Raw genomic sequence first — 20,336 nt, forward strand, 5'->3', positions numbered from 1 at the left:
AATTATTTTAATTACTTTTCATATTTATTTGCCTTGGAATTAATGTATCCAGAAATCTTTAAAGAAGAGAAAGCAGATGGAGAAACCTGAGGATGAGGAATCATTCAGGACTCTGAAGACGAAGGTGGAGACCAAAGAGACTGAGTTATACACCAAAGAAAATGAGGTGTTTATCAACACACTGCTTTCACAAAACACACTGCGGCTAGAATATAACACTGGAGCTTCAAGGCAGTGCCTAACTCTGCCTTACCCACTAACTTATTCAGTAAATGGTTCAGATTACTGGTAAAGAGGCAGGGCGTGAGTGGAGCTGAAGCTTCACAGTGTTCGATGTCAAAACAGAAACTGAAACTAACTTCTTCTGTCTGTTCCCAGCTCATACGAATAGAAGCTGAGCTCCAGCAGCTCCTGGATGATAAAGACACGATGGAGGAGGAGGTGGCACTCAACGAGGTTCAATTCATGATTCACTTCAATTTCTATTTCAGACTGACTCTAGTTGTTCATTGTTTAACTTTATATTGCTGTGTTTTTCTCTCTAACTCTTCTTCTCTTTTCAGTTGTTGAGAATCTGTGCTGCTCTGATTGATCCTGCTCTCGCCTTAGTAAGTATAACATCTGAGTGATATATAGAGAGAAATAGAAACGTATGAAAACAGGATTGTCGAGCACTAGCAGCGTTGGGTTACTGTTCAACTGTTTCTACTCGACTATCTGAAAAGTTCTCTGAGACATCTCATTTTAATGTTGTTGTCATCTCTCAGGGTAAGTGGTGGATCATGTCCAGGCAGAAGATCCGGGAGGAGATACAGAGGAGGACGGAGGAGGCCCAGAGCAACATTAACATCCTGCAGGCCAAATCAAAGGAGGTTCATATCTGTGCTTTATTCTCAAAATAAGTTCTCACCAATAAGAAAATGATGCCTATAAGGTGTCTCTAAACAGTTTTTACATCATTGAGAATATTCTACATTTCTACATAAAGATTATTCTAAACATCAGTGGATTTACACGAAAGTCCTAAAGGTAGACAAACACAACCCAAATCAAACAAATGGCACAGAAATATTAAACTTGTGGATTTATTTAGTCTATACAAATATAGAGATATATATATTGCTGTTTTTCTCCACTGGTTTGTCTTGTTTTTGATACAAAAAATTACATTGTCAGAACTCTAAGATCATTTGGCAAAACAGTCTCACAGTTCACTTCATCACCATAGCTCCCTTACAAAAGCTCACATCTCTCCCAAACCTGTTCACTCATGATTCAAATTCCTTTCTTTATAATTATATGTAGCCTGCAGTGCTGTAAATAAAGCTGGAGTTTCACAACTAACACTTCCTCACTGGTCGGTGTCCTAAACCTCCCTCTCCTGGCAACTATATGCTGCTGTTTGTTTGGACACAGATTCTCGCCCACATCACAGCGTATATATTTTCCCTTGTGATGTAATGAGAGAAGAAATGGTGTGCAGCAGGGACATCTGATGTCATAAGTGGTTTGGAGGTTTGTCTGTGCTATTTTGAAAATGTAATTTCTGTTTCAAGAAATGAGCCAAACCAATGGAGAAAACTGTAATACATACAATGCACTGACTAGACTGCACACATTGCCACAAATAAAAATATCTGTATCCCTTAGACATAAAAATGAAAAATAAAAAATAGTCCTGCAGGTAGAGTAAGAGAACACACTGGAAAAAAAAAAAGAAACAGAAATATTAGAATTTTAATTTGGGAGTTATAAAAGTCATTGTCTTGTTTCCAGTGTGTGCTGTGAGCTCCTTGTAACTTGGCCATTCCCAAACATTCAAACGTTCTTCTTTAACCGTTCTTTTGGAGAACTAGTGTTGGTTCATCTCCAACATGACGATGCCCAAACATTTAAACCAAACTATTCTACTCTGGTCTCATCTGTCCACTAAACATTGTCCCAAATGTTCTTTGTGGACAGAGAGCAGTGTCTTTGGTTGTTGAGTGGATTCATCAACATTAACATCAGCCAATGTGAGAGAGGCCTTTAGCTGCTTAGAAGTTCCCCTGGGTTCCTCTGGTTCCTCTCCCACTATGATGGAGTGATGTTTGTTGGTGGACCACTCCTGTGGAGGGGAACAGTCGTCTTCAATCTGTCTGACTCTCTGTGGATTATTTGTGGCTTCCAGACTCTTGTTGGTTGTGGAACCTTTTCCAGCCTGATGAGCAACAACAACTCTTTTTCTGAGCTCCTCAGATCAGAGCTCCTTTGTTCGTTGTCATCACACACTTCAACACAAACATGTGTTGAGAAGATACCAGACTGAGACAAATACCTGATTTATCTGAGTCTCATCACATTGACAGAAACACTTCTGAACACAGGGACTCTGATTTAATCTTGAAATATACTTGTAATCCTAGAGGTGCTCCTCACTGATATGTAATATCGGCTCCTGTGTTTTTCATGTGTTTGTCTTAGTTCTCTTTGTCCACTCTCAGGACTTGAGTGAAAATCCACTGACTTTTTACATCATTTTTAAACAGAAATGGAGAAAAATGTGAAGGACACAAAGAGTTTTAAGCAACAGTACAATCTATTTCAATTGGCTGTTGTCATATTTATTGCTCACTTATTAATTCGTTGACTGTAACATCTTGTTAGATCAGTCCCAAACTTTAAAAATCTATCTCTTCAATCCTTTAAGGAGAAACAGAGAAGACAGGATGCAGAGAAGGAAGTGAAATCCTTGAAGAGCCAGTTGGAGTCCGTGAAAAATGAGGTTCATTATAAACTTTCTCTACAACTGTCCTGATATCACTGATATTCTTTAAAAATGCAAGAGTCACATCTACTCTCTCCATGTTTCTCTCCTCTACTTAGCTGGAAGAACAAAAACAGAAGACAGCGGAAGAACAGAAGAAACGAGAGGCTGCCGAGAGTAAAGTGAAAAGGCTACAGAGTCAGTTGGACTCCATGAATAGTAATAACAATAATTAGGTTCATCAAATTATTATTAACTTTCTCAATGACTGACTTGTTGTCCACTCAGTTGTTCTCAGCTTTGTCACTGAAAATGTCAGAATGTAAAAAATCAGGACAACATATGCAGATGTTTAATGTTGTGTAAAACAAGGAGACACTATGAAGTACTGATTGTTAAGAAGAGGCCACTTTTCCCAGAATTCCCATACTTGCATTTAAATGTGTTTAAATTAATCAGGTCCTTCAATAGTCATTACTTTTAATTGCATACACACTCAAATACCTTTACCCCCCTGCCTATCACCCCCCCCCCCCCCCCCCCCCCCCCCCCCCCCCCCCCCACCACCACCACCACCACCCACACATCTCTATTACGGCTAAGTGTTTCATAGCAGATATTATAAAACACAGAAAAGAACATTCACTGAACATCTACATTAATGATATATTTCTTTTTTATTTCATGCATTTTTACAATGTAAAATATGTTAATATGTAAATATATATGTACAATATTAAACTCTACATGTTGGGGCAACACTTCCCTAATGCTTTTTCACCAAATATGTGAATCTCTTCTGAAAAGACATTTCATTCCTCCTGCAGATTTCCAAAGACTTGGAGCTTCAATGCTAATGGCTCAAAATAGCAGTTTGAGCCTCATGTGGGTGAACTATCAAGACCCTTCATGTGGGTTCTTCTTTTAGTTTGATAAAGTTGTTAAAATGTGTTTGACTCAGTAGGCTCATCCAGGCAGCTTTATGATGCCGTTCTCCAGGATGTCTTTAGTTTGTTTGTTAAGATTTTGCAAAGGGTAAAGTTTTAGTGAATCAAATACTAACTTGACTGGAAGTACAGTTTGTTCTGTTAAAGCAGCTCAGAAGTCATGCTCCGTGGTAACGTCATCAGCAGCATTGAGACTTTTGTTGTCCAACACCTGCTCACCTTCAGCTCGCTGCACCGTCCCCGTGGTGATGCCTGCTGCCTTTCCTGAGGGGGAGGTGAAGAAGTTATGAGTTTCTTTTTTTTTTTTCAATCAATCTATGACCTGCAGGACGTCCAGGAGGTCTTTAATGACACATATACCACAAAAAAAAGGAATTCATGTTAATGCCATGAGGCAAAGAAGTACAAACCATCCATCCTACAGCAGTGAATAGAAACCAGCAGTCCAGTGGTGATGCAGTACACACCAATAACCAGTAGATGGCAGAACACTCTGACCAGAGGAGAAAAGAAGATGGGATTGGAGTTGTTGCGGGGATGTGAAGAAGCAGCTGTAGGTGTGAGAACATAACATCCTTAGTGTTCTTCAATTTTTTTTTTCAAAAATACAGGTATTACAGGAGTAGAGTTTGGTTAAATAGCCTGAAAAATAAATGGATTTTGGTTTGCACCCTGTTTGGGCCTTGATACATGTTTAAAATCCTTGATGACAAAGAAGGACCCATTTATGAAAGTAACAATAGAAACAGTTGCACTCATCATGTGGTGTCACCTTAACCTGGAAGTCACACCAACTTCCATCTCCTACAACCTTTTTTTTTTTTCCCCTGAAGGGAAGTTGTTCTGAAGACTCTCAGGATATACTCCAATTAGATCGTTTGAGGGTGTGGCTTAATGTGGTGACGGACAAAAGAGGAATAGTCGTAGATTTCATCTGAGCACCATGGAGTTGAATTTGATTACAACAACGTCTGCTCGCAGTGAAGCAAACATATCAAATCTGTTGATGCAGAATCCCTCTGCAGTTGTAGGAGATGGAAGCTGGTGTGACAGATGATGTCAATGACTACTGTTATTCTTCTATCCATCATTACATAAAGTCCGTTCACAACGTCCAAGTGGCCCAGCAGATCTTCTCCAAGCATAAGAAATTCTAAACAAAGCGACTCCAAACCAACATTTCCCCGCAAAGATTTTGCAGGTGGGGGAACCTCAGGCTAATTTGCAGGGTAAGGCTGAATGACACCCTCAAACCTCAAACCCTTGCTGTGGCATTTGAACTTTTGATCCAAAGTGGCCAGCTTTAAGTACTGCATTAAAATGCATTTCCCCAAACCAGCATTTCAGATCTGATCTCATTTCCATGCTCCGTATGAATATTTTAGTTGCTGGCTCTACATTTACACACAAGGACATGGTACATATTATGGAACAAGCTGCAAATTCTCATTGAAAAAAAAACACATACATTATGTTATTATTTATTTATGGATCTCTCAGTTGACACGACCCGGGACCCTTTGTGTGTTCACACGAACAAATGAATGAGGTCAAATGTGTCCCAGACCACTTCTACATGTGGACTGAGGCCAGATCATTCAAATGCATCCTGTTCACACCTATAATTTAGGCTGCACACTTGATCCGATTGCCTTGGACAGATGTTAAAGGAAAGTCTGGACCTTGACCTCTGAGGGAAAGGAAAAAATGTCCCCTGAAACCAGATAACTTGGGATTTAATCAGCACTAAAATCAGACGGCAGGACTCGGTTAACTCGTGCTTTGGACATGATCAAAAAACAGACGCCTACAGCACAAAGAGATAATAATGTCCTGACCTTTGACATTCAGTCTGCTGGATGGCGAGACGTTCTGCTCAGTAGAACACCAGTAGAAACCTTCATCAGACAGCTTCACCCCCCTGATCGTAAACTCTCCGCTGGGCGCAGCTTGAATTGGTGCGTTGTGTCTGCCGAACTTAAAGAAGTTAACTGGGACGGTGGAACCCTGTCGATTCCTGCAGCGCAGAGTGACATTGCTCCCTGCCGTCACAGGAAGCGCAGGGACCTCCAGGATAAAAGGACGAGCTGCACAACAAAGTGAACAAAGGGTGCAAATGGACACAAATCACATGACATCACGTGAGAAAAAAGAAAACATTCCTTGTCATGTTCACGTCGTTGGTTGGACCATGTCACGAAGGAGCAGACTATTTCCATATTTAAACCTGCATTAATGGTAGGCTGGCATCATGTAAAAATTACACCCAACTTTCACTTCCTCCTTAGCTGTAGTTTGACTTCTTGTCCTGGAACCTGTATCCATCAGTTCTGATGTGTTATCTTTTAGTGTGTTCTGGATTTTTTTGATTCAAGGTTCTCGTCCTTCTCCCCTGCTGTTTCTTCTTTTGTTTTAAAAAACGATCACTTAACCCTAGGGCTGAGTGGTATACCAGTTCATACCGAATACCGTTTCTTTTCTTTTTTTCATCAATGTAGCGCTTCTAAATACGGATGGTGCAACTGTATATTGAATGATCAAAGGATAGCTTGCGTACCTGAAACAGTGATGGTGACTTGGATGCTTTTCTTTCCATTCCTGCGTTCACACCAGTAAACCCCTCGATCATATACAGGAGACAGATTTGAGACAACGCAGGAAGAAGCGTTGAGCCTCCTGAAGTTGCCAGTTGCTCCGCACGTCTCGGTCTCTATGAGTGAAATCCTCTTCAGCTTCCAACCAGGTAAGTCCATCCCCTCTTCCTCACCCTCCACATCCTCTTCCTCCTCACAGCTCAGATGTACAGACTCCCCCGTAAAAAACTGCTGACGGTTCGGGCTGACTCTCAGAGAGACTGGTAGAGAGAAAGACAGGTCAAAGGTAGAAAATGAGATATATTCAATCTGGTTATTTAATAGCATCAGATGATGTTTAGTCTGTTTTCACTTTAGCAGTTTACTTGAAGAAACAGTCAGTCCAGACAGAAGCAGACCTGCAGTGGAAGAGAAAGAGAAGTTTGATGAGCATTTCACGTTTCACTCAGTCATATATACTGATGAATCAGTTGTGATCTAAGAAACAGGGAAGGAAGCAAACAATCCAGATAAAAGATGTGGTGGAGTCTCTGTAAGGAATATCAGAAAAGCGTTTAAAGGGGCAGCTATACTTGTAGAGTTTTGAGAAGATGTTTTGCATTAGTTCTTCATTAGTTCTAAAAGACTGGTGGGAAGGTTGAGGTCACAGCCCTGGAGCTTCCACATTTTTTTTTTTTTAAATTATTATTACTGTGGGGCACACAAACCTTACATATATACCCATATAGACTTATAAACGTACAGGGGATGCAGAGGTACAAACAAAACAAGGGTAAAAAACAAAAGACAGGTCTGAGGCCTTTACAGATGACTTCCACAGAATCTCTCCATAATGGAGCATGTTTCTCATTTCTAATGTCCTTGATTGTTGGATCCTCTCCAGGCATAACACATTTTGAATGAAGCCACTCCTAAGAGGTTCCTAAAACCCATTAAGAACTTGCTTGTTTCTTGAGTAATTTCTCTAACCGCTAATGGACATTAGTTGCACCAGTGCCTTAGAACTGAAGAAGCTACTTGGATGAGTGGAGAAACGTCAATATTGCAGAAAATCCAGTTGTCCTCTTTGGATACCATGACCTGGATGACTGACAGCCTTCACAGACTCTCTGTAGGGAAATGATTATGTTCCGGCCAAGAACCACAATCTGTTTGATCAAATGGTTTGTTTAGTCTGCCTGGGTCGTACCATGTGTCATGATTCTTTCATGATGATGTTCTGAGTTTCCTGTTTTATTTATTTATTTATTTATTTATTTATTTATTTATTTATAAGTTTCTTAGTTTCCTGTTTTGTGTTGCACTGTGTCTTGTCTTCCCTTGATTGCTTATTGGTCTTCTTCTTGCGAGCTTCACCCTTATTAGTTTCATCCCTCTTGTGTAACTATAGCCTTTTGTCAGCTTCCTGCCTTTTTGCCTTCCTGCAATGTTTTTGCCATCCTGATATTTTGTCATCCTGCCATTCTGTGTTTTTTCGCTATTTGCATATTCCTGCTTTCTCTGCAGCGCATTCTGTTTTTCTTATTTTCATTCAATGCTTTTTTTTCCTTCCTGCTGTCCTGCATGTGGGTCCTATGACACAACCAAGCATCCTGACAACAGGTGAAATGACGGTTGTACGTGAATCATATGCACTGACGTATTATTGTCTCCACTGTGATCATTTGCACAGGCTGTGGTTTGGAACTTCCTGTTTCTAAAATATCTAATATCTGCTAAACAAAACCTTTGACATAGAGCATACATGAAATAGAATCGTCACCACTGCAGGTCTGGCCTGGTCAGACCTGAGTCCCTCTCAGTCTTTTCTTTTCGTACTTTCATGAAAAATTCTACACACAACTGAATGGTAAGGACTGAAGTATCTGACATTAAGTGATTAAAGTGTTCTTAGTGAATTGTAGTAATTGTTAGGGTTAGGGTTAGTAATTGTTTAACCAAGCTTCATCCATGCCCACGTGTTTTAACATTTTAATAATAAGTCATATCATCATAACGTTTTACTACCAAACTCAAGTTAATAATAAGTCTACCAACATTTAGTGCAACATATTAAAACCATAAATATCTGCAGGCGTAGTATATTCTTGTGCAGTTAACCAGATTTCTGACTGTTTTATAAAGCTTAATGTTTATTTAACACCAATATTTAAGTGTATGAATGTAAAGTTTTGCATTAGACTCACCAAGCAGCACGGGGACTAAATGAGCCCTCATCGCGTTCTGTTCTCTCACAGAAAGGAAGTCAAATGAACTCAAGATGGTGCTTCTCTCTGTTCTGTATTACTCAGTGTCAAGTCAAACCACAGGTTCTGCATTCTTTAAATAGACAAAACTAAAGAGTCTTCTTGGTAAATGTCTCCTGTTTTTGCTGTTTCTATGGAGACTGTACATGCACACAGAGCTGCAGTGTTGAAAAACATTTTACACTTTTGTTCCTGTTGCGTTCTGCTTTTCTTGCAGTCTAAAAACACCTCAGTACAACAGAAACCAACCAGTATATCAGTCTTTTCATTCATCAGGATGAATGCCATTCAGTTGACACAAGTTTTGAATTTTCCTTCTTCTTTTTTGTTTCTCTAAGACTTTTTGCTCTGTGGCCATCCTCTCATTTCAAAGTAAATCCTTTCCCCGTTAGTGTGGTTGCAGTATATCCAAAACCAAACTGAAACAAAGGCGACTGGACTTGAGGACATTTCATCAAGTCCTCAGTTGTAAGATACTGGTGGCTCAGAAATAACAAAGTTTCTTGGATAAAATGTCTCCAAGAAACTCCACAGATTCAGTTGACCTTGTTTTGCTTCTTATGTGGATATGCCAGGCTAAGAGTCAACACAGGAAACCTTCTATAATTAACTAATTAGATGTGAATAGCTATCCACCTTCAACTTAACTTCTTTTCTTCTGAAAATGTGCTTTTATATACAGTCAACAGCCAGAAATCAATAAAAAATTATATCCAAAACCCAGGGTGAGACAAGGACAACTGGATTTGCAGAGTTTCTAGTAGATGTTTCATCCAAGTCTTCAGCTCTAAAAGACTGGTAGAGGTTTGTCCAGACCAGTTACTCTCATCTTTATGACCATTACGCAGCTGCATGAGTTTCAGATGGGCAACCCCAACTCTTCACCAGTCTTTCAGATCTGAAGAAGCTTCTTAAATATCTGAAACGACAAAAAGTAAAAACAAAAATATAATGAAAAAACTGGAAAGTCAGTGAAGGCAGTCATTTTGGAAAGGGATGCCAAAAGCTACTGACTGCAGAGTCACAGGTAGCGTGGGGCCACCAGGGGTCTCAAATTATAGACTTACATAGGAAATCAAAGGTAAACATCAATAAAGTAAATGTACACACATACTGTAACAGAAATCCAGTGTAAGCAGTTTTTTAAGCTACAATAAAACTACAAAAGTCCACAGTTCTTCTTTAAGGCCTGATTTCCAGTGAGTGGTAGGTTGTTTTGGTTCAAACACATGAAAGAGTCTTGAGAACAGGAAGCTGTGGCTGTCGTGACGGAGGTGGGCTGTAGCCTTTCTAGATCAGCATTCAGCCACCCGGAAGCATGGAGATCACTACCCTGTGTGCAATCGTTGGTGAGTACTTTGTGTTTAGTCACGACATGTTTAAAAAACAACAAAAATTATCAATGAGGTTTATGTTGCTATAAATCTGTATATCTGTTTTTGACCCTTAGTACAGTTTCTATCTCCTGCATGTGCTGTAGCACTCTGCTGCTGTACAGCTTCTTCACATGTTGTCTTAACTTTGTCTCTCTGGTTTCAACTTTGGAGTTACAGACAGGCTGAAGGGACCCAGTGATCTATGTTCAGAGAAACAGGATTATTATCAACAGACTGACATTTAAAGGTGGTAACAACTTTCTTGTCAGGTAACCACAGCTGTGAACACGTCATCTCTGTTTCCTGCAGCATCTCTGAGAGTCGTGCCCAGCAGATCCCAGTTCTTCCAATATGAGTCTGTCTCTCTGAGCTGTGAAGGGCTGGGAAACTCTTCTGAGTGGATTATTAAAAGAAACACATCTAGAAGCACAAATGAAAACTGTTCGTCCTGGAATGGAGGACATGGACCTAATTGTCTCATTGATGACATTTATCCACATGATTCTGGAGTTTACTGGTGTGAGTCTGGATCAGGAGAATGCAGCAACACCATCAACATCACAGTGACGGGTGGGTTTTAGAATTTTGTGTTGAGTAAATGTATGGCAGGTTTTCGGAAGTTTGGATAGATGGATGGATAGATGCTTTAGTGATCCAGTGGGAACTTTGGCATCCAGTTGCATAAGTACACAGAGACAATGGGGAAATCATAAGTCACCAAGGTACAAAAACATGAATAAAAAACAATAACAAGTCTCCACAAGAACACAACCGGTTCTCCAAAAGAACGTTAAAGAAGAACAAGATGAATGTTTAGGAACGGCCAAGTCAAAGTCCTGACCTTGATCCAATAGAAATGTTGTGGAAGAACCTGAAGCATCAGTTGTTGAGAGGAAACCACCAACGTCTTAGAACTGAAGTGGGTCTGCTCTGAGGAATGGGATCAAATTCCTCCTGTTAGTGTAGATGCACTGGATCCTATCTATACTAGGGCACAGATGTGGTTTTCATCTGAACTAAAGCCTCTTATGACTTTCTAATGTATGAATTATATTTAGAAGTAAAAAAGCAGCACCCTGATCCAAATCAATCTCTAGTCTTTGCATGTATTTGTTTTGTTTTTTTTTCAGGTGGTTCTGTGATCCTGGAGAGTCCCATCTATCCATTGATGGGGGGAGAGTCTGTAACTCTGCGCTGCACAACCAAGGACTCCTCCAATCTCACAGCTAATTTCTATAAAGATGAGCTTCTCGTTGGGAGCAGCTCGACAGAAAACTTGACCATCCACCGTGTTTCTAAATCTGATGAAGGACTCTACAAGTGTAACATCTCTGGAGTGGGAGAGTCAGCAGACAGCAGGCTGAATGTCAGAGGTGAGGGGAGTCTTCGAGTTTTGAATTCTGTGCAGCTATGCAGTAGATCACAGGAGCTTTAGTTAATACTCAAACTTCAGAATGAGGACAGGGACTCTGTTTGCATTAAGTGTTTCTGCAGCTGTAAACCTTATCAAACATGGAAGTCAAGTGTAAAACACCACATCTGTTTATAAATCTGAAGCTGCACACTGAACAGTCCAAGATGGAGAAACAAAGCCCGGTCAGGTGGTTCTCCATTATGGCTGAGGCTGCAGATGCTGTGCAATGTTTTTTGGACAGTTCAGAGTCCTTCATACTATTTGGCCATGGTCTGAATACCACAGTCTGTCTGAGCTATCAGGCTCAGGGTAAGGTAAGGTAATAGGCAAGGGCTAACTTCTGCTGTTTTTGCTTTGAAGCAGGACTTCCTGAGCCCACCTCCTCTTCCTCTGCGCTCATTCTACTTCCTGTGGTTTGCACCTACATCTCGGTGCTCTCAGTGATGCTGCTCTGTCTCCGGGAGACACACAAAGGTGAGTCTGTGTTCATGTGGAAGAAAAAAAGAAATGGTAACGTTACAAAACAATCTCTTACCATGAAAATATAAATTTTAGAAACAGCCACATATAATGAGGTTAAAAAATGCCATTCAAACAATACAACACACAAAAAAAGTCTCAACAATAAGAAAAAGTAAAAAACCCACAGCTGAGTTTTGTAATGCCATGAGATGTATTTATTATCCAGAGAGGTAAAAAGGTTATTACAATAATCCAGTAATAAAATAATAATATAAACGCACAAGTCAGGCAAAACAATCTTTAAAAACAAACTTAGTTTTACCCTTTAATTCATTTCAATTCAATTCAATTCAGTTTTATTTATATAGCGCCAATAACAATACAAATCGTCTCAAGACGCTTCACAAAAAACAGCCTGAAACCTCCAGATCAGCCTGAGGGAAAAACTCCCTTTTGACAAGAAGAAATCTTGAGCAGAACCCAGCTCATATGGAGGAACCATCTGCTGAAGACCAGCCGGGTAGAACCAGAGAAGATAGAGAGAGAAGAAGAACAGGAGAAACAAGATAAACAAACTTCTGTCATAGATACAAACATCAAGCTGAAGGAAACATGTAGGGTCTAGTAATAATAATAAACACATAGCTGATGGTCTGTGAGACAGTTTGTGAGTATAACAGGAATCTTGGGCAGGTTGGTGAATTGTTCATCTAGGTAGGAGTGGACAACTGGCGGAGGTCATGATGACTGGGGCAGATGTAGTTTATGGAGCTCCACAGGTCTGATACACAGACTCCAGACCATGAAGACTGGGCTGGTTGATGAGGCCACAACAGCAGATGTAGCTTAGAACTCCACAGGTCAGATATTCAGTACTCCAGACCAGAGACCCTCACAAGAAGATGGAGGGGGTCCATGTCACAAACATCTTCCAGACAAAAGCACAACTTCACGGTTTTCAGCCACACTTTGAATATTGTCAATAGCACAAACCATTGTGAGGTATGGTAATTCAAATACTGCCAACTTTTTATGTTTGGTTCTGAAGGGTTAAAGCTTGTCTGGTGTGTTAACAGGTAGATCAGCATATCATCAGTGTAAAAATGAAAAGAGACACCATGCCTCTGTGAATCATGTGTCCAGGAGGAAGCATGTAGAAAAAAAACTACAACTGGTCTTTGAACCAACCCCTGAGGAACACCATATATCACATTATTGACGGATTACTTTAAATTATTCATAAATAACCTTCAATCTGTCAAGTACGAAGAGAACCAATCAGGAGTCAACCCTGATATCCCTGCCTAGCAGCTCCACAAAACATTTTGACAAAATCTCTCACTGTAAGAGTTTTCAACGCCGCCACATCAACCGTTTAACCAGCGTTGTTCTGTAGGTCAAGAGGAACCTGCAGTTGTGTTGTACACGAAAATCACCAACACACACGAGTGTGAAGGTAAAGGCACGTATGCAAACTTCTGTGTAGATGTGGTTAAGCTCATTCTGACTCATTTTAAATGTCAAAGAGAATGACACAGCTGTCATGTTTTACATGGGTAACAAGAGGGACAGAAGGTTCAGAGGAAACTTTCACTAGAAACATTTTAAAACTGGATACTGTTATATAATTGTCTTACTCTTGTTATCATTATTTCAGGTTTGACACTGAAGAGGAAAAGCTTTTCATTCACTTCTGTGGTCGTCTACAGAGCTGTCAGGTGTTCTCCTAACCCTGTGCTGATGTACAAACCCTGCAGATGATGTAAAGTTAACCTCCAACAAACTCCTGTTATAATTTAACTAAATGATTTCCGTTTGTTTTAATATAGTGAAATTATTAGCAAAAATATTAGAAATAATTAAATTACTGCCGAAGGTTACTCAAAATGAGACTGTCTGAATGTAAATGTAGCCCAGCACAAAGTCAGTGTAAATGTAGCAGGGATGACAACAGGAAGTGTGGCATTATAACCCAGATAAGGGGGCGGAGTCTGTAAGAAAGGAGCAGGAAGCACACACCTGGGAGTATCTAATGCTACTTGGTAATTGACTAAAGCTTGGAGATTTTGCTTGGGTGCATCAACCAAGGAACAAGGTATCTATAGCAGCAGAAGAGATGTTTTTAAGCAGGTTTTTATTTCTTTTTAATAACAGGTCATTTTGTGTTCTGGGGCTTTTAGCTGTGTTAAGGAGTGGGGGGTCGTAGCCATCTTACTTGTGTTTTGTCCTGTGAAATCTGTTTTGTTACGAGGAGACAGGGTTGGAGGGTTTCAGCAGTAGCAGTTTTGAACTTATTTTGTGTGTGTAGTGGAGTTTCAGTTGTTACCTTCCTACATGTTTGGGTGCCACACTAACCCCCTCTTTCCTGATATCATGATCTAGTCTCAAAGGCCTTATTCGTTTTGTTTCTTTGATGAGGATCCGGTCCTGGATCGGAATATATTCTTGGTATGGGAGCTGATGATGTTTGGTGTCAAACTTAAATGTGGTGGGAATCTGTTGGATGTTGAGTTTTTGAAGCATGCAGTATAAACCTGTTGTTTCTGCGTCTTCTGATCTGCTTGGTAGTTTTGAACCAGAATCAAACAGGCCTCAGGTACTTAAAACTGCCAGGAGTCTTCTGCTGCTCTAGATTTCTAGCTACAAAAAAAGTGTCCCGGGGAGCCATCTGTGTGGTGTAGTTGAGATGTCTGCAGTCACTAGGTCTGTGGAGGGAATTCGTGATGGTCTGAATCCTCTCCAATACCCTCCCTCTGTCTCTGAAGTTTTGGGTTGTCTTTCTGGGGTATTTTTATTTATTTATTTATTTGGCTTTTCTGGCTCTAAAGAAAGAAAACCACATTAAGAGTAAGACTCTTATATTATAGTGATTTCAAAAGTGTACCTAATGAACTGACAATTTAGTGTAGGATTAAGGAACTTTTTGGAAACATGAAAGATCAGAAAATATTTATTTAGATTTTTAGTCACAAAAAGGGATATTTATTTTCACAGCTTCACAAAGTTAAAATCAGAAAATGTCCAGCATTTATTTAATATTACAAACAATTTTAGATGATTTACTGTAAACAGATGTACAGATGTCAGTAAGATGAGTAAAACATAAATGAGTGAGCTTCCGTGTCGACCACCTCATTTAACAAGCAGCAGCTTTTATCAGATCATGTGAATGAAGGCTGAGACTAAATTCAGAGCGACACTTCGGTCTGTGCTCCATCTTCTTCTGCTGGTACCAGAGGTTGTTCTCCAGAGAAGTCTTTCACATTTGTCTCAGCTTCTTGTTCATCTGCTTCACTTGCCACTAGCTGAAGGGAGAGAGAAAACGAGGGTCTCAGTTGTTTGGTGTCTCAACAAAACGAGGGAACTGAACAGAAAAGTTTTAGTCGAGGAGTCAAACCTTGTTCCTCTTGTTCTCCAGCTCCCTCTTTAAGATCTCCACTTCCGTGTCGACATCCTTCCTTATCTGCTGCTCATCCTGGAGCTTCTCCTCCAACTGAGGGCGGATAAATAAATGATAGTTACCTCTGGATGAGGACATGTGGCCAGAGGGAGTTGGTTACGGAGCACATTTCCACTCACTGACCTCCTTCTTGTGTCTGTCCTTTAGCTCAGTCAGCTGTCTCTCCAAGTACTGGTTCTTCTCTGTGAGAGCCTCAAACTGACGATTGAACTATACATATATATATAAAATAACACAACATTAAACGTGTTTTAAAATATAAAGCCTTAAAAGGTGAATAAATAAATCTTAAAGTGAAGGCATGCACCTCTTCCTTCAGGGTCTGCAGGTGGTTCTCGGCATCCTCCCTCCTCTGCTCCTCATCCCTAAGCTGCTGCAGGACTTCTTTTTGTTTATCTCCAGACTTGGAGGAGAGACAAGAGGATGTACTGTTAGAGACTTTAAAGATACGGCAGCATTCATGTTCAGTTCTAATTCATTTTAAGACATGAAATTACTTTTCTTGTAAAACTCAAGGTTTATGTGAATGTATTTTCATCCACTAAGATCTTTTTACTTCCTGACTACATATGAGCAAACATCCCGACAATTAAAGGTGCGGTTAAATTGAAGACACTGTGCGAACCTCCTTCGTGGTGGTCTCGTGCTCTTTCTCATTCCTCCTCTTCTCTTCACTGAGTTTCTCGTCAAACTGAAAGGATATGACGTGGAAAATTAACAGTTCAGCTTCACTTTGCGAGGCAGACAGATTCTCGAGAAGCAAAGATGTATGATGGACAGAACAATACTAATGGTGGGAGAAGGTATTAACTTCCTAGGTGCTGTTGGAAGAGTTGGAAAGGCCTTTAGTCATACGAAGTTTTTGGTAGGTGTGTTGGACATTGAGTAAGAGGACAGATACAAATGTACAATGAACTAGACTGGTTAGGCAACGCTTGCATTCCGTACAACAAGGGCCAATGTGTCCATCACCTGCTGAGGACACTGAGGTCGTCCAGGATACTGATGACAACATTTTATGGCAACCCTATCCTAACTTTAACTTCAACCCTAACCCTTCCCTAACCCTAACCCCTGACAAAGAAGCTAAATCCTTGACTGTCCAAAGTGCAGTCAAACATCCTGAACAACTCACCCTCTGACTGTTGGACCTTAAGTAGCTCCAGGCTGCTGCATCCACCGAGGAAGAAGGAGCTCTAACATCAAAACATTGTGTAGGTACTGTATGTACGAGGGTGACATGAGGTGGGTATATTTACTTCTTTCCGAAGCTTCCTGATGTCTGAATCCTTCTTGTCCAGTCGAGCTTGAGTCTCCTTTAGCTCGTCAAACATCTGGCTCCAGGTTCTTTCCGGTGATCGCTGGATGATCTTTAAATGGTCAGACAAAGCAAATGGATTATAACTTTTTTAAGTATAAATCTACAAAACATGTCATTCACAGAGTTTACTCATGTATTTGCTAGATATAAGCACCAAGAAGTTATTCTCAAAGCAAAGGGTCAAAAATATGCAAAGTGAAACTGAAAAGAAACTTGTGAAAGTGGTGAAAGTGGTCAGGGTACCCCCACAGTATACATTTCAACAAGATTTAGTTTGAAATGTCAGATGAAGCAGAAGACGTGGTGAGGTGAGCTTTGACTGTATCGAACTGTCGAAAAACCTCTTTGTTCTTGGTTTCCAGTTCCTTCTTCAACATCTGCAGGTCGTTGTCCTTCCTCTCCATGTCTTCACGAATGTTCTCAACCTCATTTAATAGATCCTCCATCTGGGAGGAGAGATAAGACTACAACAGGAAGAACAAGAGTTCATAACGAAACTTACGAGTTACAATAGACATAGACAGTATATTATTTCAAGTGGATGTGGCGCCCTCTTTGGGTTTGCACTGTGGTCTGACTCCTCCCTGCCTCAGGTGTTCTGATCAACGTGGGGCTGAGATCTCACCTGCATCTCATCAACCAATCAAGCTACTCTACTTAACCCTGAGGCATCATTTTAAGTTACTACTCCTTTGAGTCATTAATGACAAAAACATTAATGACTCAAAGGAAAGACTAAAAACTTAAGCTTTTTCTACATAAATCTCTTAAACCACTTTAGGACTTCAAAAAACTACCACGAATGCAATCATTTTGAGGATTTTAAACCTTTAAAAGACAGTTTGATTACTTGTGTTTTTGTCTGAAAAAAAATCACTTCTTTTTTCTTCTTCCATAAAACTAATGATTGTGGGATGGGGCATTTTTTTTTCCAAATCAGTCTTGGATATGACTAAGATTAGCTCAAATATCGTGTTTAATACATTATTAGTTTTTGTGTAGCATCAGATTTAAAATTTACCACCCTCTTCAGTCATTAGGTAACCAAAAAAACATCTAAAAATAGCATAGATCAAAGTTTTTTGTGCTTTTTTTGGTTAAATCTTTTGATCCTGATGAAAAATATCAAATTTCAATGGTACTGATGTGAAAGCATTGTTGTCACTCATGCTACATGTCTCATTTCAGCTTTGTCATTATGAAAATAGCTCGTCAGTCACCTCTAAATCGGCTGTTGCTGTTTTATCTATTTTTTAAGTGTTTTTCCTAAAGCATCTGCCTTCTCCTTTTTGGTACAGATGCAACCAACACTCCAGCTTTTTCACCAGCCAGCTTGTGTAGGTAGTTATTTTTTTGTTGTTGTTGTTTTGTACCGATATCAATAAAAATTCGATTTACCTTTTTATTCCCTTTTCAGTGGATGTTTTAGCTTGAATCTGAATTTAATGTGTTCTAGAGAAAAATATTTCTGCTACAGATCATAGTGCTTTAAAGCTTTCTCACCAGACACATACAAATATAGTATATTTAATAATTTTGTCTTGTAGGTTGTATTTAGTTAATAGGCATTTTTAGGGCAACCTAGCAGAAAGTTTAATATGTCTTCAGACATGTTTCTGGGCGCCTGTTGTATCTATATTTACTCTCTTTTACCTCTGGTTTTGGTCTCAACCAACACATTTGCGGAGTCACGGAACCCAAATCCTTTCACATCCACATGCACATATGATCACATCTTTCCTCACATGGAGGAAAAGTCATGAGTGAGACTGAATTAAGGAAAATTGACTGCAATGCTGTCTTTATACTGGAATAATTACCTGCTGCTTCTTCTTTTTCGTGTCAGTCTTTAGTTGCTCAAAGTGATGTAGCTAGGTTGTAGTGAAATAAAATGAGTTTGAGTTTAGCTTTTGTGTTGATGTGATATCAAATGGCCTCAACAGAAGCTGCTTGACAACAAATATAAGGAGGAACTAACTTAAAAATTTAGGAGAAGATCATCACCTTGATCTTTTTCGCCAACTCATCTTTCAGCTTCTGAAGGTGAGTTTCAACATCCTGCCTCGTCTGCTGCTCGTCCTGAAGCTGCTGCTTCACTTTAGCTACCATGTCTTCAAACTGGGATTAGGAGGATGAGGAGAACAGCAACTAATGAGAGGATGAAAATGCTCAAAGGCATAGGAAACCCTAGGGTAGGAAACGGCAATATAAACCTCCTCGTTCTTGGTCTCCAGCCTCTGCAGCTTCTTCTCAGCATCCTCCCTCCTCTGCTGCTCACCCCGAAGCTGCTGCTGTACTTCAGTCAACTCCTCATCAAACTGGAGGACAAAGAAGTTCATGGAGCTTTTGACAAACCTAGGATGCACTAGTTGGACATTAAGGACAGAGACATGCATGGATACTAAAAGAATATTAAGGTGAAAGGAGGAACCTCTTTTTCATTTGCTGCCAGCTTTGCCTTCAGGATCTGCAGTTCGTTCTCTATCAGCTGATTTGTATCATGGAGGAGCTGACTTTTATCTACAAGGTCTTCTAGCTGATCAGAGAGAGATATGATAAGAAACAGGATACAGGAAACCGCTCCCGAAATCAGACCGTTCAATTAAAGAGACGTTCCTCCAGACTGTTAAGGGGGAATATGAAGTGCCGCACAATAACATATGCTACAAGCTAATGCTATACACTCTTTAAGGTTAGAAACTCTCCTCAAGGAGTAAAAAGTCACTTTGTTATCTGTATCACTAGCTAAAAAATACACAACAGAGTGGTGATGTGAACAGGTGTTAGCGTGCTTATTGTAGCTACCAGATGATAGAGAGTAAGCTAGCAAAAGTTTAGCTTCAGAAAAAACAACCAAAATAGCTCAAACATAACTGTGATAGTCCCACCCAGGTTTAAATATTTGAGATTTTCTTGCTGTCTTTTATTTAGGAAAACCAAGCTAGCTAAGTGTTATCTGAATGTACATGTTGGAGTTGATATTGCAATATAAAGACTGGACTGTCTGAAAACCACATGGCAGCTGCTCAGCATTAAATTTGCCTCTGCTAGTTGTGGTTAAGCCTTCTGCTTGAAGGACAAGGTATTTTGCTCTTCTCCGTTCATGTCGTTTGTTGATAATGTCTTAATGTCACATACTTCATTGTCCTGACTCATTATGAGACTATGACATCACACACGGGAATTTCTTTCTCTTAATCAGCTGAAACAAGAAATCTGCTGCTGCTGGCTAGGCTAGGCTAGTTAGTACCTGAGTGCTAGTGTGCTAGTCGGTTTTTCAGTTGGACTAGGCTTCTACATGAGCTTTTCCTAAGATCATGGTACAAGGGATCGTAATATCTTGTCCTGTGTATTAATGAATATTAATGTGACTTCCAAATTTTAAAAATATCTCCAACATATGATTATAAAACACAAGACGTTCACTCTAATGGTTCTTTTCTGTTTTGACATATCGAACCTGCTTCATGTTAACAATTACATTAAGTATTCATGTGAAGAGACGAACCTCTGTTTCCTTGGCCTCCAGCTTCCTCTTCAGGCTCTGCAGTTCATTCTGCATCAACTGATTCCTATCGTGGAGACACCGTCTCTCATCTACTTTGTCTTCCAACTGAGAAGATACAGAGAGAATTGTGGTATGGTATGTATGTCAAAATAAAATTGAATTTGATAAAGTCAGCTACTGAGGCAGACTGCTGCCCAGCGTGACTGTTTCTGGATGTCTCACTTGACCAAACTGGTGGCGTGTTCTGCAACTCCCAGTGATT

General features: G+C 40.0%; 4 protein-coding genes across 5 annotated transcripts; 2 read left to right on the forward strand and 2 right to left on the reverse strand.

Annotated features, from left to right (window-relative positions):
• The first annotated feature begins 31 nt into the window (after positions 1-31).
• LOC125016321 (myosin-11-like) lies at positions 32-3,175 on the forward strand. The gene is made up of 6 exons (XM_047598757.1): positions 32-166; positions 379-456; positions 564-608; positions 768-872; positions 2,690-2,764; positions 2,866-3,175. Exons 1-6 carry the CDS (start codon positions 77-79, stop codon positions 2,980-2,982), a joined length of 510 nt encoding a protein of 169 aa, XP_047454713.1. The 5' UTR covers positions 32-76; the 3' UTR covers positions 2,983-3,175.
• A 161-nt stretch (positions 3,176-3,336) lies between these two features.
• On the reverse strand, positions 3,337-8,509 carry LOC125016051. 2 transcript variants are annotated; one of them, XM_047598227.1, is made up of 6 exons: positions 8,474-8,509; positions 6,653-6,685; positions 6,251-6,547; positions 5,532-5,780; positions 4,104-4,244; positions 3,337-3,957 (listed from the first exon to the last, which is right to left on the reverse strand). In XM_047598227.1, exons 1-6 carry the CDS (start codon positions 8,502-8,504, stop codon positions 3,845-3,847), a joined length of 864 nt encoding a protein of 287 aa, XP_047454183.1. In that variant the 5' UTR covers positions 8,505-8,509; the 3' UTR covers positions 3,337-3,844. The 2 variants fall into 2 exon arrangements, with proteins under 2 accessions (XP_047454183.1, XP_047454177.1); XM_047598221.1 differs by lacking the exon at positions 8,474-8,509 and having other exon boundaries at positions 6,251-6,680.
• A 1,342-nt stretch (positions 8,510-9,851) lies between these two features.
• On the forward strand, positions 9,852-13,766 carry LOC124996001 (low affinity immunoglobulin gamma Fc region receptor II-b-like). Its single transcript, XM_047568795.1, has 6 exons — positions 9,852-9,878; positions 10,179-10,479; positions 11,040-11,282; positions 11,684-11,797; positions 13,182-13,241; positions 13,443-13,766. Exons 1-6 carry the CDS (start codon positions 9,852-9,854, stop codon positions 13,544-13,546), a joined length of 849 nt encoding a protein of 282 aa, XP_047424751.1. The 3' UTR covers positions 13,547-13,766.
• A 139-nt stretch (positions 13,767-13,905) lies between these two features.
• Positions 13,906-19,048, reverse strand: LOC125015979 (RUN and FYVE domain-containing protein 2-like). Its single transcript, XM_047598121.1, has 10 exons — positions 18,780-19,048; positions 18,571-18,684; positions 18,387-18,437; positions 16,908-17,030; positions 16,505-16,615; positions 15,871-15,936; positions 15,553-15,648; positions 15,369-15,455; positions 15,183-15,278; positions 13,906-15,090 (listed from the first exon to the last, which is right to left on the reverse strand). The coding sequence occupies exons 1-10, from the start codon at positions 18,960-18,962 to the stop codon at positions 14,974-14,976; spliced, it is 1,044 nt and encodes a 347-aa protein (XP_047454077.1). The 5' UTR covers positions 18,963-19,048; the 3' UTR covers positions 13,906-14,973.
• Between the last annotated feature and the right edge of the window lie 1,288 nt (positions 19,049-20,336).

This window comes from Mugil cephalus, chromosome 1 (assembly GCF_022458985.1).
Source record: "Mugil cephalus isolate CIBA_MC_2020 chromosome 1, CIBA_Mcephalus_1.1, whole genome shotgun sequence".
In the NCBI taxonomy this organism is placed as follows: domain Eukaryota; kingdom Metazoa; phylum Chordata; class Actinopteri; order Mugiliformes; family Mugilidae; genus Mugil; species Mugil cephalus.